Here is a 26,083-nt window from a genome sequence, read left to right on the forward strand (position 1 = left end):
GTATATTCATGGTGTTGTTTGAATAGTATATTCAACAACTACAGCTGAAGTTGTAGTATATTCACTGCTCCTCAGTTCAGTTCAGTTCAGTCGCTCAGTCGTGTCTGACTCTTTGCCATCACTCCCAAGAAAACCCTCTTCCTCATTCAGCAGTTTCACCCATTCCTCCCCACTCCCTACGCCATCAACCATTAATCTGCATCCCATCTTTATGGGTGTATCTGCCCTGTTGCTGGGCTTCCCAGGTGGCATTAGTGGTAAAGAACCTGCCTGCCAATGCAGGAGACACGAGAGATGTGAGTCCAATCCCTGGGTCAGGAAGATCCCCTGGAAGATGGCATGGCAGCCCACTCCAGGATTCTTGCCTGGAGAATCCCATGGACAGAGGAGCCTGGTGGGCTACAAAGCCTCATGGGGTTGCAAAGAGTCAAACATGACTGAAGTAACTTAGCACACTCTGTTCATATAAAGAGAATCACACAACACTCGACCATTTATGTCTGGCTCGTTTCACTCAGCATAGGGTTTCTGATGTACACCCATGCTGCGGGGTGTGTGTGTGTGTGTGTGTGCGTGTGTGTGTGTGTGTCCCTCTTTCCTCTCTATAGCTGACTATTAATAATATTCTGTTGTGGGGATACACCACAATCTGTTTAAACATTCATCCCCTATTGGACATTGGGGCAGTTTCCACCTGCAGGCTATTGTGAATAATGCTGCTATGAACATATGAGCATTTGTCTGAGTATCTGCTTTCAGTTCCTCTGGAATAATTCTACGTTTACAATTTTGAGGAACCGCCAAATCTTTCTATAAGTGGCTGTGCCATTTTATTTGACCACCAGCAATGTATGAAGCCTCCTGAAATAGTTCTTTTAAACATATCTAATTTACGGGGAAAAAAAAAAAAGCCCTGAAACGATTATTAATGCTGACCTTTGTGGCTATGAAAGGCTTAGGGAATTTATGTAACAGCTTTCCTTTAACAGTTCTTGTGAAATCTCTAATCCTCAACCCCCTCCCATAAGTATGGAAGAATATGTTAATCACCAGAACCCTCAGGACATTAACAATCTAGCTAGTTGCCCAGGACTAACACCTAGGACACAATCACAAAACAAACATAAGTCCAAAAGTTACATCAAATGCAAGGAGGCATAAAATACAGATTTTTAAATGCAACAAGAATTTACAGCAGACAGGGAGAGAAGCACTGGAGAGCAAAGTGACTAAAGACAGATGAACAGAGAAATGAAGTCTAAGACCTTGAAGAAGGGGGGTGTAATAAATAAGAAACATAATAAGCCCTGGCTTCCATCCTTAAGGACTTGGGGGTGGGGGGTGGGGTGCTCTGCTCTGTTGCTTCAGGGCAGCTTGGGCAGCAAGCACCGTGAGATCCAGACGAAGAACTGGGCCCTTCCACTTCCCTGGCCAGCACCTGGCACGATCTCATTTCCCAGGGGCGGCAGGGAACAAATCCCCTGCAGAAGAGCACCCCCCACCACCTGCTAAGAAAGGCAAGGTTGTCATGTTTCGTTAGAAATGTTCAATTTCTGTGGCAAAACAAACCCAGCAATTCTCATGCTGTGCAGGCAATACTGCAAGTATTTAAGTGTGGTGAGTCTCGATGGCTAGATGGAAGGAAGGATCCCATGAATATGTACAAGGTCCCTCCCCGCTTAGGCTGTGGGTGCCTTCCTTCCACAGCAAGAAGTTAGATTTTTGTGCGGAGGGACCCTTCACCACCGCTCAGGCCTGTTTACATTTTTCAGTGTAAACTCTCAGGGCCAAGGCTGACCTCGCCCCTCAGAGGGGGCGAGGCGCCGGCCTGCGGCACACCCCCAAAGGACACTCCCGTGCACTGCAGCTGCGCACCTGCACCGGGCACTCCCACCCAGACTCATTCATTTCCGAGCAGGCGCGGATGTCTTCCTGTCCTGTGTGTCAAGGATGCCCCATTTCACTGACACCAGGACAGGGAAGAGCAACAAAAGCAAGCAGTATGCAAATCCGAGTGTCGGGTGCCGAACTAGGCAGGTCCCTCCCAATGTGGCGGGAAAACCAATCGTGGCTCCGCCGTCCTTCCAGAGGAGAGTGGGTAGGACTGGAGCCGGGACAGGAGGCGGCTCACATCAAATACATTCCTGGGCCTGCATGCAGACCGGGTCTGTGCCTCTGCATCGGAGGTTGTTCTAGGTTCCTTGGCTGGTTGGGGTGGTGGGGGCGGGGGGGGGGTGGTGCCCACCTCAACCAGGGCAGGAATCGCCTAGACAGAGTGGGACGTGCAGGTTGCACCCGTGGGGCTAGTCACCCACACGTGGGTGACCCCTAACAAGGCACTGACCACACAGTGAGATGGTGACAATGGTCACATAAAGCCATGTCCCTGGGGCGCAGAAAATGCAAGCCATCATCATAACCAAAGGCCCAGGCAAATACAGGCTGTTAACTCCCACCCTGACAGGGTCTGGAGACTCAGCACTTCTGCTGATTTCTTTGATGGCTTCATGTTCCTGAGACTTCCATCCACATGGATGTGTTCCTAAGAGATGCTCTTTCCAGAGAAGCTGTGGCTCATCCCCTAAAGATGGGGAGTGGGGGTGTGGGGTGTGGGGGGTGTGTCCACAACCGGTCTGCAGACTCACACACACAGATGTTTGACATCCGTTGCTGAACAGAGCTTGTTAAGTAAAGCAACGAGATGAAGATATGGGTCTTTCTATATGAACCATGACACAATACCAACTGGGAAAAGTTGGGAAAAATGCTAATGGCTCATTTTCAGGGAAAAAAAAAAAATCTGTCTTCGATCTTACTATTTCTGTCCGCACCAGCAGAAACCTCATTTGGGTCCACATGGCCCCAAACTGAGAAGTAACATGAGTACATTTCTTGCAGGGGCAGCAAAGCAATTAACTGGTAATACTCTGAGAGCTGAGGTCTCGCTTAATCGTGTCTCCAGAGTCTACGTATGGCGGTGCCTGAGACGTCCCACCGCTGCTGATACACCTGGATCAGTGTGTGAGTACCTTGCAAACACAGGTAGAAGAAAAGAAGAAAAAGGAAAAGCCAGGGATAGAAAGGAAAGGCCGGGCATGGTTAGAAATAGTAACACAGTGACGGCCTCCACTATGCCCGAGGCTCACAGGGCTGCGTGAGGCTAAGCACAGAGGCGTGAACTCACACAGACCTTCCAGGTGCCCACGGCTCAGGTATGCTACGTCACCTGGTCCAACTAAGGAGATGGCACGTCAGGGAGGTTAGGAGACCCACCAGGAGTCACACGGTAGGCGGGGCACTGAGACCCGGGTCTTTGTCTCCATCTCACCTCCCTAGATGCGCCAGCGGTGGCTGGTCATGCCAGCTCCCTAGAACATGGGTTGTTAACATCAGCCCTGGTTCTATCATGGGGTCTAAGAGTCAGACCCTGGTCCCAGGAAGTGTATAATTTCCTTGGAGGTCAAATGGACGAGTGAATAACATGCCAGGTTAATCAATATCCGAATGCTTCCAGAGGAAGAGATTATTTCTGGCTGTGGTTCGTCTGGTACTTGGCTTCCACAAGAGGAGTGGGACAGGGCTAGGTTTCAAGGTCTGGGGGTTGGGGAAGGTGGGGAGGGACGCTAGGCTGAGGGAGTTGGGTGGGCTCACACAGGTGCTGAGGGTGTGGGTAGGGGGCAAGGGAGAAGCTGGGGCCTTGGAACAGGACTCGGGATTCTGAACCAGGACACAGAAGTGCAGCATGAAACAGGAAGGGACACGGAATTAAGGAAGGAGCCAGGAGGGCATCTTCTGAGAAGAAAAGGACACATGGAAGGGCAAGCAAGGATGCCCTGTGCTCCCTGGAACTGGCACAGAGAGAGAGGATGAGAGAGGCCTGGGAAACGGCAGGGGTGGCCACGAGCTCAGATCTGCAAACAGACGGACCTCCCACTGCAGGAAAGTCACAGAAAACATCTTCAGCTGGCCCCTCAGAGCTGCAGAGGGCGCAGTGAAATGACATTTACATGCTGCGGACACTCCTGTTTCTCCCAAGGAAACGATTGAAAAGTTCCTGTCAGGGGGGCGGGAACGGAAGGGCCCGTGGCTCTGGGCCCAGCGTGTGGCCTTGGGCCATGGCCCAGTCACTGGGGTGCGAGGCCCAGGTCATGCTACTGGGAACCGGCTTCATCAGGCCCGGGATCACTGCTGGGGACAGGGGGCCCCTCTCCAAGGCCCGTCACTCAGAACACACCCAGCAGAACCCACTGCTTCCAAGATGGCACACAGGTGCCCTCTCTTTGAGGGGATAAAAGACCCTTCCTACAAAACCAGCCACTCCTCGGTGAAAACCCAATGTCCCCACAGATGGGAGGCCTGCCATTGGGAAAAGCTTGGTTTTTAGGAAAGCTACTTTATCGAAAACGACGTTGCTTCATTCCCAGGTTTGCTGGCCAAGGCCATAATGAGGTAAGAGCCAAGGGCAGGGCCCTGCAGGCACACTAAGGCCGGATGGCCAGATTCCACAAGGTCCTCTTCGTCTTCTTTCTGCACTCTGAGATTTCAGAGGTAACAGTCCCTCACGGCTCTGCTTCTAGCGGTCACTGTCCTTCACTTTTAGAGGACAAGTCCATGAACTGCACATGGAACAGCACATGTAAAGACTCTGGGACAGGAACGCTTCCGTCATCAGCAGCTGTTTACTCCCCAGAGCTGTTTTCATAGTTCCCTGGGCCGGCTGTTTCCAGTAATGACTGTTGCCCTACTGCCCATCCTGTCACAGGATGGACAAAGATATCTCTTTTACCCAAACACAACACAACACAACAAAAACAGGAAGAGAAATGACACAAGATAAAGTTTAAGGGTTTAATAGAACTAACAGTTTCCTTGGAGATCTTTAGGGGTAAATAGATTCTAAACGTTCGTGAGTTTTAGCCCGTCACCACCTCGACAGTCGGGACACAGAGCCGTGCCACCTCCCAAAGGTCTCCCTGCCGTGAATATTGACCTTTTACAATGACGACATCTGACTCTCGGTGCCAGAGCTGTTTCTATTCTGAGGGTTCACACTTAGTGCATTTTTATTTGCCAATATAAGTTCTAATTTACAAAGAGAAGAAGACTGGAAATCCTTTACTGGAGGTCAGTGGATGGTAAATAAACACTGCCCATGGTCTCTCCCTCATGTTCTGGCCAAAAGACTGATTTTTATGGTTAATAATGACATAAATTAAGTTGTGACTGGAGGGTACATTTCTGCAGCTGCACAAAGCCAGATCTGAAGAAATAGCAAACAAGGAGACCAGCCTACTTCCTGCCACTGAGCCGCACAACCTAACACACACACACCAACCACAGCCACACACCCCCACCTGCCAACACTTACCACATATATAATACACACTAACACACATGCCATACACAATACACCCCCCACATATACAACACACAGACACATACAACATACACACACCAACACTCACACATCCCCACCTACCAACACCCATCTCATATACAATACACAGTAACACATATGCCACACGCAATACACACTTCGTATATACAACACAGACATATACAACATATACCAACACACACACACCAACGCACCTCCCACATAACAACACATATCACATATACAACACACCAACCGCACATCACATATATAACACACATCAACACACATTCACACATCGAAAACACACACATTACATATATATACCAACACACATTCACACATCCAAACACTTACGCCATAAACATACAACATTCACACACACACACACACACACACCCCTTCAGGGAGTCCCTGAGCAGAGTCTTACCTATCAGTCTAGTCTTGGCCCTGGATCTTTCTGATGCTGGCGGAGATGGAGAGTGGACGCAGGAAGCACAGCAGGTGGCAGACGCATTGTAACTTCCTGAGGCTTGTGTGCCCGGCTCCCTACCACCCTGAGGTTTTGCTACACGGCTCCCCACCACCCTGAGGCTCATGTGCCCCAGTCAAGCAGAAAATCTGAACAGCAGCAGCTGTTCGCAAGCAGCAAATGCGAGCAGCGGCAGGAGGGTGCCGGGCCTGTGCTCTCAAGTTGAGAACGCTGCGCCCGTGTCTCTCTCCTGACTCAGGAAGAGATGTCGCTCCTCTCCTCAAACACTGACCCCTTCACTGCTGCACTGGACACTGTCTCTTCCTGACACCAAAGGAAGCCCACCAAACACACTCCTTTAGCGCCTGCTGAATATGAAGGAGGTGCTGGACCTCCACGTGTACAAGAGATGAAAAAGAAGTGACGCGTGACCCCAAGGAGTTCGGGGATGTTGACAGCTAACAATGATACCAGGTCAAAGAAAACAGATGCTAAGCCACAGGCACATAAACCAGCAAGGGGGCCCAGCGGGGAGCGCGATGGTTATCAACGGTGGAGGCAAGGTGCACACGGGTGAGCCACACACCAGCCATCTGGTTTGGTTGGTCCCTAGGAAAACCTCAAGAACTGCTGTTACATCTCTCTTGTAAGAGAAAGAACAGGGAGCCTCAGAGAGGTTTGGGAACTCACCTGGAGTCACACAGCTATAACGCAGCAGATCTGGAATTCACATCCAGGTCTCTGCCAGCCGAGTGAGGATGGTAAGAATGACGACAATGACGCTAACAGCAGCAGCAGAAAAAGCAGTAGGAGCAGCTAGTGGGCTGAGCGCTTGCCACGTGCCGGGCACACACTGAGCGGGGGGAGATTTACTTTATCCTCTGTGGGAGAGCTCTGTACACTCAGCTCCTAAGGAAGAAGACAAAGTTACAGGGCCCGCGACGAGCATGTTTGGAACATCCCACGAAACAGGAAGCAGAGAAGGGGTCAGTGGCCTGGAGGACGGCACTGTCTCCACACGCGCAAGGCTCCCTGTCAGGTCCTGCTGCGCCCGGCCCCTTCTTTGTGCTGGGAAGTCATTTCTAATTTTCTGTAAAGGCGTAATGGGGCATGACAGATGCTGGCTGATTTCAGGGAACTAATCTGTTAAAAGGCGAGTCAGCTGTCCTCGGGTTTCAAATTAAACTCTCACAGGTGGAAGGCAAGACGGAATGAACATTTTTGGTGAGATGTGTCTGCTCCCCAAAAGGCTGATTAAGCGGACCCATATGATCCAGGTTTCGGGGATGCTGGATGCCATGAGCCCAAGGTTTAGGGCAATGGTGAAAGGACCTGTAGGAGGGGACTACAAGAAGCTGGGCCTGTGCGGGGTTTCTGCTGTGTAACAGTATGAGTTGAGCTATAAACATACGAGGCCACTGAAACCATCCGTCCATCCATCTATTCATTCCTTCGTCCATTCATTTGGCCAGCTGGTCACCAGCCCATCTGACACAGGTGCCTCAGGGACCAGCACCTACAACAGGTACTGAGCACCAATGGAAAGAACCCGCCTCCCCTTCACCCCACTGCTTCCGACAGACGCATGCTTCAGGCACCTCCCCCTGCACAGGTATTCTCGCTCTCAGAGCCTGGCCCATCTTGTATGTCTAGCCAGCAGGCTGGGCAGACCAAAAGGGAGCGGGGTAGAGGCAAGATTCTCTTTTTTTTTTTTTTTTGAGCTTTTAAGTCAGATTCTCCAGCTCTTCCAAAACCAAAATCTGGAGTTCAGTTCCTAATTCTTAGCCTCTAATACTTAAATTTGTCTACAAAGGCATTTCACCTATATTCCCGTTCTATTAAAATGCCACACTTGTAGTTGGCGAGGAGGACAAAGCGGATCCCTGGGCAGGGGCTGGAGCTCGCACTCTGGTGGCTCCTGGGGCCTGCGTCACATTTCCTGCTGATCTTGGCCACAGTCATGTGGGCTGCTCTGTCTCACGGGCTCCCTTGCATCTGCTCAAGCCCACCCAGACCTCGAACAGGCTCGGCCCACACAAAGGCACAGGACAGGCAACGCCCCTGAGGGTCCTTGGTCTCGAGGTCGGGAGCCCCAGAGCCCCAGCCTCCCCTTGCCTGGGGCAAGATCCCTGAGGCTTATAGAAGGCCCCTAAATCCTTGCGGTATCACCCCCTGCCCCCAGCTTCTTGAGGTCTTCTCCCACACAGACGTGCAGCACCCTAGCCCTGCCTTGGGCTCTGCTTTGGGGACCTAACCCATGACAATTGCTTCTGCAATGTCACCATCTCCATCTCTACACAGGAACGAGGGCCAGGGCCCAACACTCAACACTGAGAGCCCAGCTCCTCCATCAGGCTTTAAGGCCCTGTGAGCCAGCAGCTGATGGAACCAAGGGAGGAAGGGAAGTCCACACTGGAGCTGCCCTACAGAGGCTGAGGCTGGGCGTCCCCTCCTCCTCCTCTGGAAGCCTGGTGAGGGGGTGTAGGAGGATGGCCAGGTCTGTCCCAGCTGTGAGGCAGAGATCCGCTGCTGGGAGGGACCAAGGACAGGTTGGGGGGGTGGGGGGCATTCACTGGGGAGGGCACCCAGGACTCAGAAGACTTGAGTGACACCCAGGGAGACCGTCAGAGCCATTCAAAGGCAATGTGCTCTGCCTTCTGGGTTTAACAAGACATCTGCGCTGGGGTGGACCAGGACAGTGGAGCCCGACGCACCACCGCTGCCTCCCTGGGGGACAGCTCACTCCGTGACAGGCTTGGGGGTAGAGCCGCATGGCTGAGGGCACTCCTACTCGCCTCTTGAAACCTCAGCACAAAGCACAGCGTCTGGTACATCTTCGGAATTCAAAAAATTACTTGTTGGATCCAGAAATGAGGACTACGGCTTCAAACCCAGCTGTGGCTACGGGGACAGTTCGGTAACTACCTAGCCGTAAATGCTACACTGATTGCAGATTATGCAAAGAGCCGTGTGTATTAATGTCTCCGCCAGGCACTAATGCTTCCCCGCGCCCACCCACCCCCATCACAACCCCTCCCAACCACCCACTCGTCAGTTTACCAACCTACATAAACCCCTCCTGTCCCATGCGCCAACTATTTTTGGATCTTCAGTCACCACCATTGAAGCAGAAAGGGTCTGACCACAAGGAATCTAACAACTGGGCCTCGAGGAGGGGCTGTCAAGCCACTGAGGTGAAAGGTCAACAGTTCCATGCCAGGCTGTCAACAGCGGCCCCATTGCTCCCATTTTGATGGGGCGAGTTGTAACGCCCTCTGTGGGATGACGGACTCTGGGATCCAAGCCAACTTGAGCAACAGTTTTCAAAGGACAAAATAATAATTTTTAAAACATAAATAAAGAAATAAAGCAGGAGGAGGTGATAGATCTGTTTAGCGCACTAACTGCGGTGATAGTCTTACCTCTAAACTCATCAAGTTGTACATATTAAACATGTAAGGCTTTTTGTATGTCAGTCATACCTCAATAAAGTGGCTTAAAAAAAAAAGAATGAGCCGCAGAGCTTGTTTAAATCATCCGGCCCCATACCCAGAAAGCCTGTTTCTTAGATCTGTTTTGCAACCCAGGAATCTCCATTTTTAAAAGGCACCTGGTTGGTACTGCGGAAGAAGGGTCCTTCTATCACACTTTGAAAATGAATGGTTCATACCCTGAGCTCAAGAGTGGTTCCAGCCCTACCATCCTCAGGTTTCCGGACACGTGGATGGTAGTTCTGCAGCAAGGCAGACGATTGGGTCAAGTTTCCGGGGCATCAACACTGCTTTTGCACCTGGGCCCTTGGCCTCCAGTGTCACTCTGGTTGGCTCACGTGATCTGTGAATGTACGTGGTTTTTCAGTGTCTGTAAAGTTGTGCGTATGTGTCCTTCTCCATGTGGTGGGCATCTGTGTACATCAGCATCTTTGCTAAAGTTGACGGCTAGCTTCTATCACCAAGATGTTCACAAGCACACCCAGGTGTGCGTAAGTCATGTGTGGGCTTATATTGTGGCATCTGGGTTTATCTGCGTGACTGTGCACGTGTGTGTGTGTGTGTGTATGTGTGTGTGTGTAAGAAGGACTAGAACACTGGGGTAGAGATACACTCAAAAAAAAAACAGGGGGGTTCTCACTTTACTTCATACTAAAGCAAAATCCAATTTCAAATTATTTCACCACACAACTCAAGGTCCGAGAGAAAAGCAAGGGAAAACTAAAGATAACCTAAGAGCCCAGATAACTTATTGATTACTTCTCAGAAAAGAGATTGCAACTCTAAAAGCTTTCACATATTTATAAACCACCTCCTTCGTCTGAGTGAATGAGACTGCCAGTGGGTTGAAGATTTCACTCAATATTCTCAAGGGTAAACCAGCACCCTTTCCTGTTGCATCTACTAGTAACGAAAGACAAACTAACTGAAAAGGCTAACGCCTGCAGTTGCTTTCAGAGCTCTTCTTTTCAATCAAACCTAACTTCTACTCAGGAATCTTTTACACTGCACAAGCTTTGCAGTTTTGGAAACTATTTTTATGGCTTTATTAAGTTATGCTCCTTTTTTGAAGTGACTTAAGGCATTTTGGAAGATGCTGTGTTCCCCGTTGATGGGGAGGAGGTGATGGCGGGTCCCCAGTGTGAACTGAGATCAAGGTCAGCCCACAGGAGAGGAAACTGTCCCCTGGCCATGGACGAAGCACAGGCCCTGGTCATAATGGGATCCAGATGCGGGAGTGGGGACGGCTCACAGTGGATATTCTATCAATACACCGACTCAGGGGAACAGAGTCAGCTGGGGACGCACAGGGCCAGGACTGGAGCTAAGATCTTTCAACTCTCCTCCCAGAGCCTGTTACTTGATAGCACTGGTGGGACTTGAAGCCAGGTTCTGGAGGCCAGAGCCTCACAACTGTGCCTTAGGGAAAGCAGAGTCCATGAACAAAAGACAGCAAAACCAACCAACCAACCTATCCCTTTAGCCAACTCTGCAATCACAATACCAGAATCTAAAAGCATTAAAAATGTTCACAGGAAGTTCTCTGGGTGTCCAGTGGTTAAGAATCTGCTTTCCAATGCAGGGGATGCAGGTTTGTTCCCTTGTAAGTGGAAGTAGTGACAGACTTTATTTTCTTGGGCTTCGGAATCACTGCGGATGGTGACTGCAGCCATGAAATTAAAAGATGTTTGCTCCTTGGAAGAAAAGCCATGACAAACCTAGACAGTGTATTGGAAAGCAGAGATACCACTTTGCCGATATAGGTCTGTATAGTCAGAGCTACGGTTTTTCCTGTAGTCATGTACAGATGTGAGTGTTGGACCATAAAGAAGTTTGAATGCCGAAGAATTGATACTTTTGAATTGTGGTGCTGGAGAAGACTCTTGAGAGTCCCTTGGACAGCAAGGAGATCAAACCAGTCAATCCTAAAGGAATTCAACCCTGAATATTCATTGGAAGGACTGATACTGAAGCTCCAATATTTTGGCCACCTCATGTGAAGAGCTGACTCACTGGAAAAGTCTCTGACGTTGGGAAAGGTTGAAAGCAAAAGGAGAAGTGGGTGGCAGAGGATGAAATGGTTGGATAGCATCACTGACTCAATGGACATGAGTGTGAGCAAACTTCAGGAGATAGTGGACAGAGGAGCCTGGTATGCTGCAGTTCATAGGGTTGCAAAGAGTCAGACATGACTTAGTGACTGAACAACAAGAGGAATTAAGATCCCACGTGCTCAAGAACAAAGGAAGCCCTGCACTGCAAAGAAGACCCAGAGCAGCCAAAAAACACATGTTCACGTTTATACTGCTGGGGGTGGGGGAATCCCCATTATAATCTATGGCCTCTTCCCTTTATTCATGAATAACTACTGTTGTCTCCTAGCCTCTGCGTTCTCCCAAACGTTTTCCTGCCATTTCAATGGATAAACTTCACTAATATTCTTAATGTCACTGAATTATTCCTTTGTTAAATCCAAGCCCCTGAAGCCTCAATCAAAATTCTCCACTGTCTGGCCTCTCTCACCTAACCCTTCCTTTCCAACCCAGGCCTCCAACTACTTGCAGATCTCATGTCGTTTTCCCCACCCCCACCATATTCCCTTATTTATTCCAGTCTCCGTGCCTCTCAGGCTGCCCCTCACCCCCATCTCACATTTCCTTCAAGACAGACCTCAACCGTCCTTCAATATATAGCTGTGCTCTCTAAATCTTCCCTATTAACCCATCTTGCAAAATCTTTCATTGACTTTGAATCTTTTACTGGTTTTTCTCATCACGGGTTCCCTAGAGTCTCAATGAGTATCTGCTGAGTGATCAAACATTTGCAATATCAAAGTATCAGAATTACACTCCAGGCAATCTGCTTGTGTCTTTTAATCTCCTCAGAGAAACCATAAACTCCTCCAGATTGGAAATCTTGTGTCTTATCTCTCCCACCCTTCAGTACATCCACCACAGGACACCCAATGAACATGTGATGAGTTGAACCGAATTAAAATATATCTCCGCCCCCAATTGGAAGGTAGTGTCTGAAACCTTTTGAACCAGGCAAAAAAGGCTGGATTATTCTGAAGGAGATTACTAGCCATTTTTTATGTCCTAAGTTTTCATGCATACCCCTCCTTCTTCTTTGGTCCTGGTAACAGTCTTAAGTATTTCAAATGAAATCTAGACCAGAGTATTTTGAACAGCTTGGAGCAGAAACAAACAAAAATTCACACATTTTAATCACTATCTCCTGCCTGAATGGAATGTCTTTTTGTTTTTCCTGGGTAGAGCTTAATATTTAGTCTTGTTTTCAGTCTGCTGGTCACACTGACAGTGGAAATATCCAAGCATCAACTTATTGCTTGCTCCAAGAAAAAAAGAAAAATAACTGGTATCGATATAGAATCAAATGCAGTAGTCCCTCCCCCTTAATCATAGTCAAGCTCAATCCAAAAACATTAAGTGAAAAATTCCAGAAATGAACAATTCTTAAGTTTTAAATTGCTTGCTATTATGAGGAGCGTGATAATATCTCATCAAGTTTCATTCTATCCCAGCCAGGACGGGAATCTTCCCTTCGATCAGCATGTTCTGCCTGTGAGCCCCCAGTAGAATCTCCTGGTAGCCAACTAGACGATCAGACTGACTGTGATATGGCAGTGCCTATGTTCAAGTAGACCTTATTTTACTTAGTAACAGCCCCAAAGAGCAAAAGTAGTGATGCTGGGAATTCAGAGATACCAAAGAGAAGTCGTAAAGAGCTTCTTTTAAGTGAAAAGGTGAAAGTTCTCCATTTAATAAGGAAAGAAAAAAGGTATGCTGAGGTTACTAAGATCTACGTTAAGAATGTTGTTGTTTAGTCACTAAGTCATATCTAAGTCTTGGCAACCCCATGGACTGTACGTAGCCCAGCAGACTCCTCTGTCCATTTTCCCAACCCAGCAATCGACCCCAATTCTCCTGCAATTCTCCTGCATCTCCTGCACTGGCAGGTGGATTCTTCACCACTGAGTCACCAGGGGAGCGTCTGGGTCGGGAAGATCCCCTGGAGAAGGTAATGGCAATCCACTCTAGTATTCTTCCCTGAAAAACCCCACGGACAGAGGAGCCTGGTGGGCTACAGTCCATGGTGTTGCAAAGAGTTGGACACGACTGAGGACTAAGCATTGAGGATTGCTGTGCTTGATTTTTAGTAAACATGAATGAAGCCAGTATTCTTCACTAAATAGCATCAAGTTATCAAAATAATAAAAGCCTGAGCATCTTGACCCTGCTGCAGTTCACCCTAAATTCAGGCCAAGACCCAGGAAGAAGTGGCCTCTGGCATGCTGGTTTGGCACCCCCAAGTGCCAGTGGGGAGCTGGCCACAGCGCTGACTATCCCTCAGACGGGTGGGTGAGCCTACATGATGCCACCCAGACCGCACGTTGAGAGAAGGGCACTTTCAAGAGAATGCCTGCCATCCCAGCCCTGCCCAACCACCTCCTCACGCCCTCCCCTGGGGTCTGCAAGCCCAGGCTCCCTTCCGTGGCGGCCACGGCACCAGGCTCACAGCCTCCTTCTTTGCCTGGCTCCGGGGCTGAGGGTCCAACAGCTGACCACAGAGTCTTAAGAAGCAGGTGAGTGGAGAGGAACCGGCTGAGCAATACAGATCCACCCCTCCAGAAACCCAGGGGACATGGACATGAGGCTCCTCCCTGGATGCTCAAGAAGGGATGGGGGGATGGTGGTGGATGGAACAGGTGGAATGGCTTGCAATCCTGTTTGAGTCAGGACTGAGATGAGGGAGGTGGGGGACCATGGGGATGCCTGTCTCGTGGCCACAGACCATCCAAGGGAGGGGGTGGGAGGTCATGGATGGAGACCCAAGGGTGAGGGCCGGGCTGGGTCAGGAGACCCTGGGGTGAGGGCACCTGTGCAGATCTGGCCAGGTGGAGGGGTGGGCAGACAAGCTGGGGAGGCGCCAGGACGGCCTCAGAATGGGTTGATGGGCTAGCTGTGCCCACGTGGCTCGGACACACTCACCTCCTCCGTGGCTGGGACGGAGCGGTGAGTGGAAAGCGTGTGCACCCTTCGGGGCCGGGCCCACAGGGCCTGGGCACGATGAAGTCGAGGGATTCAGGTTTCACCACCCACGTGTCAACCTCCTAAATGTGTCATCAGCCCCCATCCTCTCCTGGGTTTTAGTTTCGTTTCTTGCCAACCTCCATGAGTCTTGGACCGTTCAAACATTCCCTCAAGCGCCGCCCACTGCCACCTCCCAGAACAGACTCACTTGTTCCTGTTCCTATCCAAGCCCTGAGCGCCCACCACATGCTGGACTCAGAGCCGAGCACCCAAGCTGGCTCCATCATCCACCAGCCCCACACGGCTGGTGCCCAGACCCACCCAGTTTACGTGTCAGGAACAAGGCAACCAGCCCAGCCACACACTTTAGTGAGCAGAGCAACGAGGCCTCCCTGACCCAAGCCAGGGCTCTCATCTGGGTCCCTCCTGAACGGTGGCTCTCAACCCCAGCTGTGTGCTGAGAGCCCCAGGAGAGCCCTGACAATCACCCGTGCGGGACACCTCCCCTAGAGACGTCTGTTCAGCTTGTGGGGCCTGGGACCTAAATCAGGTGTTTTCTTTTAAAGCTCCACCCACCCGCTGGTGACTTTGACATGGAGCCACGGGTGGGAAGCTGTATACTACAGACTTCAGGATGGTGAGGGCCTTGCCCCTGCTGGCCTGGGTGTGTTCCCATCCCCAGCACTGCGCCTAGCTCATGACAGAAGTGAAATAAATCTTTGTTGAGTGAAGGAATGGAAGTTTCACATTTTCCAGCCAACGGTGTTACAGTCCATCTTCCTGACCCCAAACCTGGAGTTCTCCCATCACCAGAGCAGGCGGCCTGGTCCCCAGGCTACAGACCCTCCCCCTGGCCTCCTCCTCCTACAGGGACATCGGACCACCTTCTCAGAGCATCACTTTCATCCCACTACCCTCTGTTGCACAAATGCCTTGGTGCTTACTCCACGTTTACAGATGCAACTGCAACCCCTTAGTCTGGTCGCTAAGACCCCAGCATCCCGGTGCCAGCTTATCCTTGTGGTCAGCTCTTCCACCCACCACGGATCCTCTGTTCTGGCCAGGTGGGCAGTCCTCCAGTCTGCTGTGAGTCTTTCTGGGCATTTTGCTGGAGCGACTTCATCATGTGTGCCCCTCTCTCTCCTTCACCTGCATCTGGATTCTATCCGTCCATGATGACCTGACTCCCCTGCCATGCCTTTGCTCTTAGCCCCAGCCCCACCCTGCCAGGAATCCCTCCCAACTCTGAACATCTACGCCAAGAATCTTACTTGGCTCTGTTTTCACGTGACTTCTAATCATCGTTTCCAAGTGCACATGTCCTAATTTCCCGACTAAATCATGACCACCGAGAGCAGCAATTTTATCTCCCCGGCAGAGACCAACACGGCACACGCTCTGTGAATGCTGCTGGACATTCAGCATCTCTTATCTCAGGGCACACGGCCTTACCTGTAATATCTAGACTGTAGGTAGGTGGAGCACACAGCCTTGGACACGTGACTGGCAGAACCGAAGTCAATGACCTTCACCCTGTATGGCTGTCTGGATGGATCTACCAACATGATGTTCTCCGGTTTGAGGTCGGCATGGATAAGACCTAGACTTTTCAGTTTCATCAGGGCGGTGGCGACCTGCTGGAGGACCGGGCGAATGTACTTGAGGGGCAATGGGCTGAACTTGTTCTGCTTCAGAAAGTCATAGAGGTTCTGCTCCAGCATCTCGAACACCAAGCACGTGTGGTTCTTGTGCTGGAAGCACTCATAGGCGCGGACAAAGTTGTAGTCGTCGGCGCTCTCCGTGCTCAGGCGGGCCAGGATGCTCACCTCGATCTGACCTTGGCGGGCGTACGACGGGTGGTTCTTCAGGATCTTGATGGCCACAATCTCATTGGTGCCCCGTTTCCAGCACTTGACCACTTGCCCGAACGTCCCTCGGCCCAGGAACTCTAAGACCTCGTACGTGTTGGTCATGGAGCACAGCACCTCATGCTGGACCAGCTGGTAATCCCCCTCGCTGTTGGAGCCGCTGTTTTTGGAGGTGGCAGTCGAGGTGGTGGCAGTGGCTACGGTGGCCCCGCTCGCATTGTTCTGAATCATGGGCGGGTGCTCTTCGATGATCTGCACGCTGCTCGTGTTCTCGATCTCCTCACTCTTCCGCTTGAGTCCACATTTTTGGTAGGTGTCAAGAAGGCTCACAGTGCTGCGACGCATGAGGTTGTGCGGTCCGCCGAGGACGGGCCCGGAGACGGAAGTGCTGCTGGCTGAGGTCACGACGATGTGCCCGGTGCTTCCTGGGAAGATGATGGTCTGCTCGTACGGGAGGCTGGGGTTGGGGATGGGCAGGGAGGCGCTGACGGTCGCGGCGGCTGGCTGGGACGGTGGCGCGTTCTTGCTCGGGCCGTACACTTTGCTGTGGGAGCCGTACCCGGTCATGTCCCAGTTGGAACTCGGCTCTACTTTCAGTTTCTTCACGCTACAGAAGGCACTTGATTGAAGGGTGTGAGGGGAGAAAACTTGCACATGTGAGGCCATACCTGCGGGAGGAGAGAGAGAGATGTTAGTCGCCCTCGCGTGAATGAACGTGACATGGCCCCTTGGGTTCTGATCGGCGGTGTGGGTCCTCGAGAATACTGTCTTTCCACTTCAAAACAAGGGCAAAGGGGCTTCCCTGGTGGTCTGGGGGGTGAAGAATCTGCCTTGCACGACAGGGGGACGCCTGATTGATCCCTGGTCGGGGAAGATCCCACATGCCGCAGAGCGACTAACCCCGCGCGTCACAGCTACAGAAGCTTGCACGTCCTAGAGCCCGTGCTCCACATCCAGAGACGCCGCCGCAACGAGAAGCCCGCACACCGCAACTAGAGAGGAGCCCCCGCTTGTCGCAACTTCAGAAAGCCCGCATGCAGCGATGAAGACCCAGCGCAGCCAAAAAATTAATAAATTTTAAAAAAAGGTTGGAAAATCGACTCTGTTCCACCCGGAAGCACAATCTGGCCACTAAGCCTGTGGGCCCGGGGAGTTCCGGTAGAAGACTCGAAGGGTGGGAGTACGGCCAAGTGTCGGAGATGGAATTAGAATTCCAGAATTTAGCTTGTTATGTTGGGTTTTTTTTCCTAATAAGCATTGTCTGCAATAGAAACAAATTCTTCCTCAGTTCTCATCGGGTGGCAACCCAGTTAAACCTGAAGGCTGCCTCAGGTGGCCCGGTTACCTACTGTATACTTAGCTGTCTCACATGGCTGGGTACTCCCTGCCCATACACAGGCCCTGCAAGTGTCAGGCTTGCTCATTTGAGGAAAAAGCTTCCCACACAGGTCCAATCACAGGGCCACCCATGATCTGCTAGCTTCCGGAAGAACCATAATTACCCCCTGGTTTCTTACTCACCTTAAACCATTCTGTAGGGCTGAACTGACCAGCAGTTGGTCTGACGTTTTCACTGAGATAGTCTGAAATCATTTTATCAACATTTTTTTTGCGGGGGGGGAGTTGGCTAGGGTAAAGGGTAGCATAATTCATGGGCTCTATTCACTCACTTTTCCTGCTAAAGTCATGTATCAATCAATTTATCTAGAAAGTACTATTATTTCATATCAAAACCTCACCCACAATTTAAGAAACCTCAGTAATCTAGAAGACCACAACTATGGAATAGCTGTGCAATTTGTAACCATGGTGATGCTGGACACAAACAAAAATTCATAGACAATGAATTAAGGAAAAGTAACGGGGTGATGAGGAAGGGTAAATCCTTGCAGGTAAAAGCAGAAATAAACACTGCCCATCTTCTAAAGTGTAGTTAAGAAACATTTCCTATAAAAGCACACAGAGAGTGGGGCTTCTCTCAAGCACCATTGGTGTTTAATGATCCTAGTGTGTGTGTCTTTCTGACCCCATAGCATTGCCTGTGGGTGGTTATTTAACATTTTCCCTTTGACCTCATCTACCTTTTCTCTCAGCAACAACCCACTTTCCACACTGTCCAGCAGCCAGAGGCCAGCAGCCTTGCTTTCCACCTCTATTCTCTTCATTTCAAAACATCCCTGAATTTGTCCCCATCCTCCATCCTCTCCTCCATCTCTCCGGTTCAGGAGAAGAAGGGTCTCCCTGTTCTGACACTGAAAGTTCCCCCAATTCTCAGGATTCAGCCTCTCTCATTTCCTTTTGAACTCCCTCCATGATGTGTTCTCTTTCGGTTTTCAATTTCTCTATGTTAACCGGATCCAAGTTCTTAGCAGGTACTTAATACAGTTTTGCCAAAAGAATCAATGACAGTCTTTTTCTTCTGCTTTCACACTGTGCACATGGACACTCTCAGCTTGGAGGGGGAGTACCAGCTGAATCCTTCCCTTTTGATCCTTCCCTTCTTCTCACCTGTAAGCAGTGGTTGATGCTCCCTTGTCTTCAAGTCTCACTCCTTAATTGCGCTCCACCCATGCACACACACACACTGGACAGGAATGCCCTCTTAAAGGTAAACAACTTCCTAATTGCCCAATAAGTGGCCTTTTTTCAGCCTCTACTCTCTTTGCCCTCTTGGCAACTGACCGATCTGATACTGCCGACCACGACTTCCTTCTTGATGCTCTTATCTGTGTGCCCTGTGAATCTGTAAACTCCCCATCCTGCATCTGATTGCACACTGTGCTGGCTGCTTCCTCTTCCTCCTTTAAAATTCGGGCATCACCAATGTTTGAACTTTGCTCTCTCTGGAGTTAAGCTCTTGTGACCCCCACACGTTCATCACAGGCCAACTGCTCCGCTGTGCCTTCCAGGAAGGTTATTTCTGCCTCCTGCTACAATATCATAGATGATGTTCCAAAGATGAACTCCCTGTCTTTTCCTAAAAATCTAGCCATTTCACCTCCGTGATCACATCCCCACGTCTGTTCATAAAATCCAAAACTGTGGATTTGTCTTTGATGATTCTTCTTTGCCTCTATGGACAAGAAGGTATGGACTCTTATTTCTCCATCCTCCAAAATGTCTCTTGTAACCACCTCTTTGTTTCTGTTCTTGCTGCCTCTTCCACAGTGAAAACATTTATCACTCTCCAGTAGAGAAAAGCAAGCACAGACATCTAGCCTACCTGAGCGCTCTTTCTTCCCCCAATCTGCCCATATTCAGCCACCAGATTATCTTCCTAGAACATTTCTAAGCATGTCATGCCTCTGCCCCAAAACTTTCAATGATTCCTTAGTGTCTAGAAGATAAATTTGAGGACTCTTAGCACCTTCACATTTTGATTTGAACTGCTTTGCTGGCTTCACCTCCAACTATTAACCTTCCTGAACCCTCAGTTTTAATTAAACTGTTCTACTCCCTGTTGCTAGACTGTCTCTTTCGTTTCCCACCACCATGCTCTTATGCAGTGCCCCCGACCCCCATCTGGCATGCCTTCACCGCTTCCCTCAAGTTATTCAAAGATAAAACAATTCATATGCCTCTTCTCCCCAGGTACGGCCAATGCACAGTGATATTCCCAATTCTCCGTTTCTAAGCCACTTACCACATGCACTGCCCATTTGCTCACAAATTCATTTCTACCTTGCAGAATATCTTGTCTTGAGTTGAATGACTTAGCTTCTGTGCTACGTAACTTTTCCCATGTTTAAGTCATGTTTCCATACACAGGCTACATTCAGAGGGCACGCGCTACAGTCTACACCCCACACTTCTTTTTTCTCCCAGCATTAAGCCACGATTGTTATACATAGGAGGCACTCGGTTGATGGAATGAAGCACTCTATCTGACCAGGCCTCCAGGAGAGCTTAGAGTCTAGCAATAGAGTAATCACCAGTCACAAGCACCTATGGAACCTGGCCTCTCTCTGGAGAATAAAGAAAAACCTGCTTATATTTTTCCACCCAAACCAGGGCAGAGCCTAGGTAGCTCCTGTTCTGGTGTCAGCAATCACGTTCTATCTATACTTCATCCTCGATGTGCTCTGACTTCCCAGGGTCAACCTCAGCCCAACACCCAACAGCTGTTCTGAACCCCACCTTGACCCTGACCTCACAGATCTGACAGAGGCTTCCTGTCTTGTTTGGTTCCTGAACTCCAGTATCTACTTGTGTGACATGACTACACTTCTGTAGGCAGCCTTCTGCCTGACCAGACTATTCCGGCTTGCTCATTCAGAATTCACACTGAGCCCGTTTTTTGTCAATTTCCCCTCAACTCTACAATAGCACAGAAAATGACTATTCTATATACACCAGTATTAAATAACCATACTGTTCTAGATCAAACCAGTCAATCCTAAAGGAAATCAACCCTGAATATTCATTGGAAGGATTCATGTTGAAGCTGAACTCCAATTTTGGCCACCTGATGCAAACTGAAGCTGAACGCCAACTTTGGCCACCTGATGCAAAGAGCCAACTCATTGGAAAAGATCTTGACGCTGGGAAAGACTGAAGGCAGGAGGAGAAGGGGAGGACAGAGGATGAGATGTTGATGGCATCACTGACTCAATGGACACGAGTTTGAGCAAACTGTGGGAGATGGTGAACGACAGGGAAGGTGAAGGACAGGGAAACCTGACATGCTGCAGCCCATGGGATAGCAAAGAGTCAGACATGACTGAGCGAATGAACAACTGTTCCAGATATTTTATACAATATATAAACAACCAATTCCTTGGCTTTTGGTAACTTTATCCCTGAAAAGGCAAAGCAGTAAGCATTTCCTTTATTTTCTGGTATGAAGCTTGCCCGTAACTTCTTCATCCTTGGTATTTCGAGGCAGGAGGGGGACTAAGGCCAAGGAACTGTGGGGGGAGGGGGACGGGCTGTGCAGTGACGAGGTTAGAGGTGGCAGAAAACACACGCTCAAGTTACATAAAGGAGATGCAATTCTATTCTCTGTTTTCACTGTTTCAAAAAATCTTGGTGGAAAGGCCAGGGTATAGAAGTGGAATTTTACAAAGGGGAAGAGAATGGCTTATGACTTGTTTGCTACTGGGATGACAGCCAAGGGTCATAAAATTGTGGAAACTATCATTCACTATCTCTGGTGACAGTCCCAGGATCAGAGAGGAGATCTGCATGGCCAGAGATGCCCTTTGCCACACCAGCCTGGCCTGGTAATAGCCACTGCTGCCCCTTCATAAGATCAGCAGCCACTGTTCTAAGAAACAGTCACAGGTCCTGATACAGTCTTATTTCCCAACCCCCTGGCTTTACGAGATGTAACTGACATACGAAATTGTGGAAGTCTGATGTGTACAACATGACGATTTGGTATGTGTTGAAACTGCAAAATGATAATCATAAGGTTGGCTACCACCTCCATCACCTCACACCTTACCTTTTGTGTGTGTGTGGTGAGAACATTTAAGATTTACTCTCTTAGCAACTTTCAAGGATACAATACAGCTTGTTAACTACAGTCATCAGATTGTACATTACATCCCCAAGCTTACTTATCTTGGACCTGGAGGTTTGCCAATACAGTCTTATTACCCTTATTCTTTAGCAGAGGTCATTTTGCTCTGTGAAGCAAACTGCTCAAAGAAAATATAGCGAAAGAAAGTCTCCAATAATAATAACAACAATAATTTATTTTTAAATCTCCAACCTATAAGAGATAAAAGACTGCTGGGTAGCTGCGTAACTTACTCTTAATCCTACAGGAATAAGCAAATTTATCCAAACACTTCTTTTTGAGAGTATTTTTCTGGAACAAAACCTCCTGATTAATGGAGTCCCGGAAAGCCCAATCCACACCTTTTGCATTCGATTTATTCAACTCCCCAAGGCTGGGGAGGAAGAAGGCAACAGTGTTTATGGTTCCCAGTCTAGGAAGAGCTATTTCCTCTCATCTCTTTCCTTTCTCTTTTTCTTTTTGGCTGCCCTGGGTCTTTGGTGCTTTGCACGGGCTTTCTCTAGTTGCGGTGAGGAAGGCCTGCTCTCTACTCAAGAGGCTCGGGCTTCTCACCGTGGAGGCTTCTCTTGCTGAGGAGCACAGGCTCTAGGGCACGTGGGCTTCAGGAGCTGTAGTGAATGGGCTTAGTTGCTCTGAGGAACGCAAAAAAGTTGTGGGCTCTTCCTGGACCAGGGATCGAACCCACGTCCCTCTGGTTGGCAGGAGCATTCTTACCCACTGTACCACAGGGAAGTCCTGTTTCCTTTCATTTCTCTCTGTGTTGAACTCTTTGTATTGTACTCTGGAAGGCCTGCCACCCTCATTATTGGTTGATTTTCTTTTCAGAAAAGGCAGGGGGTTTAATGGACATTTTCGGTTTGATCTTACGAACAATCTCAATTGCTTTTTAAGTCATCTCTGTCCTTCCTATTTGGCTCTTGGAAGAGAAAGAATTTTTCTCCTCCTTTCGTGGGAGACTCAGGTGTGAGGGGGGTTCTGAGCTCATGAGGAGGGACCTGGGAAATCACTGTAGGATAAATCTGCAAAACTCAACACCTGCTCCGTAGAGAGGCCACGAGAGCCAGCCCAACTCACGAAAGCCTGAGCAGCCTCCCAAGGTAACTCCCGACATGATGGTTGCACTGTCACTCAAATGAACGCACAGCCAGGCACCATAATTTAGAACTCTGGCTTCTAAAAGGCATAGCCCTGTTACCATCTGTCTCATAACGAGGTCAGAATCATCAACACTGACTATTAGATATTCATCAGGGCCTTGTGTGCTTTGCAATGTTACCGATACAAGTTTATGTGGATGTTATAAAAGCGATCAGTAAGAGGCACTTAAATTTATTAAAGTTTAAGTCAACTAATACAACTGTATGTATGTAATATAGTCTTCCTTGCATAGGGCAAATGAAATACAGCCCCAATAAAATGGGCATTAAGATACACCCTACAGTCAGCAGAATTAAAGCCCATGATTTGTAAGAAGGTATTTCTTCTCACCAACAAAGACAAAAGACCTCTCTCTCACACACCCCAAACAAATCCAGGCTCCTGATACTTAGGGTGCATTTCTGACAGCCTGTGTTAAAGGCAAAGAAAAGCCTTCTCTTTTGGTCACTTTATTCACATCCTCAGTTTGCATTTAAAAAAAATCATGTGGAACTTCCCTTGTGGTCCAGTAGCTAAACTCTGTTTCCAATGCAGGGGGCCCAGGTTCGTTCTCTGGTTGGGGAACTAGATTTCACATGCTGTAACTAAGACATAGCACAGTCAAATAAATAAATAAAATGTTTTAAAAAAAGCATGCATATAAGTCTGCACCTCAAAATACTATTTTTAAAAGTGTGTGCTCAGTCGCTCAGTCATGTCCAACTCTTGGCAACCCCATGGAATAGAAACCCCCAGGTTCCTCGTCCATGGAATTTTCCAGGCAAGGATATTGGAGTGTGTTGCCATTTCCTACTCTAGGGGATCTTCCTGACCCAGGGATTGAACCCGTCTCTTGTGTTTCCTGAATTGGCAGGTTCTTTACACTGTGCCAGGGATCGAACCCAGGTTTCCCACATTGCAAGTGGATCTTTACCACCTAAGCCACCAGGGAAGTTGGAGGCCATTTATGTCCATAGATGTGATCACACTTCATTTCAAACCCTGTTACTTAGGAGTCTCATGATTCTCCAGAAGTTAAAATCTTGAGCACCTAGTCTGTACCAGGCTCCAGGCCAGATGTTTCATGAACAGAGTAAACAGACGTCTGACTTTGGGACAATCTGGAATTACCCGTCACAACAATTCAATTAATGAGGGCACCCACCCTACTTTCATTCTTACAAAGGTCCTAGTTTGAAAACTAGGCAGTGAAGTGATGGGTTTAGGTACCTATAATAAAGTGGAAAAAACAGACCCTGGCCCCAGAAGTTCAAACCTGGGTAATTCTATGTGCCTTCTTTGTCTTAACAGTTCAATGAGAAATTTATTTTTCTAGGGTTAAGAATAATTTTTTTCCACCTTAAAAAAAAAAGGTTAGTTTAAAAAGTTTTCATGATCTTTCTGAGCTCTTAAGTCACAAGCATTTTTAAAAGGTCATTTGTCAAAGGATTGGCTTTATTTAGTTCATTTTTTCCCACTTATTTGCTTAGTTTCTTCATAATTTTATATTTCACAATTAGATGAACTGAAGAGTTGCTTCACATCTGAGTACATTTCCTTTTCATTTCACCACCCCAAAATTATCTACTGGAAGATCAGACTCTGGTGAAACTACAAGGATGAGTGAGGGTTCGATTATGATTAAAAAAAAAAAAATTAAACTGAATTCAATTGCACTGGAATCTCTCAAAGCTCAAGGGAAGGAATTTCAAGCCAAATAGCAGCACCATTTTTATCAGGATGTAAAGTTTAATTTTGGTGTTGCAGATCACCACCAGAATCCAGTTACATTATTAAAGAGAATGGAATCACAAACATCTTAGTTTGGGAATTTCCTGGCGGTCCAGTGGTTAAGAGTCCACACTTTCATTCCAAGGGGCAAAGGTAGACCCTGCAAGCCACATGACGTAACAACAACAACGAAAACAAAAACTTAGGGAAAAAAAGAGATCACCTTAGTTTAAAAGGTGCCAGCTTCACCACTTTTATAGTCCTTCGGACACACACTTCTACCAAATAGCATTTGATAGAAGCTACAGACTTTTTCTTCTTTTTTTTAGAATCCAGAACTCAAAGGATGGATTAATTCCCATACCTAGCTGACTGCTATATCTCCCTTACGAATCACATTATGCACATAAGACATAATAAAATCACAGAATATTTCAAAAAATATAAAAAATATATGAATGTTAGAAAAATGCATCTGAATGGACATTTAGAAACACTTAGAAAAGAGTTATCAGTATAATCCTTGATTACCATAATTTGATGCCTCTGGGGGTTGAAAGGTAATAGAAAAAACTTTTTCATTGACATATATAACAATATTCATAAAATTTTAATGACAGTAATCCTGCTTGTCAAGTTTCTATTTCACAAGTACAAGATAATTTCAGGTTAGCCCATTTCTAAATGATACATTTCCAAAACAGTGTATACTAAATGTCCGTGAAACTTGTATATAGTTTTCCATCAAAGTCTAATTATCTGCTAGTTGTTTAACGTTAAATGTATAGTCTGTCCCACCAGAACTCAGTTTAGAATCAACCACAAGCTCTATAGAATTCTTTATCAATAAGCACAATCACAACACTACTGATTCCATTCAGGGTTCTCTCTATAAAAAGGCTGGAATTGGGTACAAAAGGAAGCCTAAGATATCTAAGACATTGGCTCTGTGCTAAAGGAGCTTAAAATCCCATGGAGTTGCCAAGGTCAATGCAAAGTAAAAAGGACATCTGGCAATTCTGAGCAACATAAACAACTTGCCAAAATAAACGCAACAGGAGTTCAGAGGCGGGAATCACCATAGACTACAGTTAGGCAAAGGTTTACAGGGGAGGCAAAGTAAGAGTTGAGCTGCAGTTAGAAAGATGTTATGTCTTTTGAAGGGCAGTGTTCCAGCTCCTGCTGACTGGGCATTGGGAGCTTGCAGCCAGCACTATGGCCCCTGCCCTCAGGAAGATGGGGCTTTGATTGGAAACAGCAACTTAGGAGTTTTTACTAGTAGTCATACATTAACAAACGCTCATTCCCAACATAACTACTAGTCTACACTGGTGCCCCAACAGTCTACTTATCCAGAATTGTCCTCTTCTGATAACTTCAACCTTCTAGAAGTAATTTTTGAATACTGAAGAAACTGGTGTGAAGCCCT

General features: G+C 48.2%; 1 protein-coding gene across 8 annotated transcripts in view; it reads right to left on the reverse strand.

The window, feature by feature from the left end:
- The window catches only part of HIPK2 (homeodomain interacting protein kinase 2), a 234,649-nt gene that overhangs the window by 115,432 nt on the left and 93,134 nt on the right, over positions 1-26,083 (reverse strand). For 7 of the 8 annotated variants that reach the window (XM_069588545.1, XM_069588544.1, XM_069588541.1 and 4 more), the window contains exon 2: positions 15,847-16,930. In XM_069588545.1, the coding sequence (XP_069444646.1) occupies positions 15,847-16,930 (1,084 nt within the window). Of the gene's footprint in view, positions 1-15,846; positions 16,931-18,770; positions 18,966-26,083 lie in introns of those variants that run through there. The other variant, XM_069588548.1, reaches the window with a different exon arrangement.

The sequence above is a fragment of the Ovis canadensis genome, chromosome 4 (assembly GCF_042477335.2).
Source record: "Ovis canadensis isolate MfBH-ARS-UI-01 breed Bighorn chromosome 4, ARS-UI_OviCan_v2, whole genome shotgun sequence".
NCBI classification, from domain to species: Eukaryota; Metazoa; Chordata; class Mammalia; order Artiodactyla; family Bovidae; genus Ovis; species Ovis canadensis.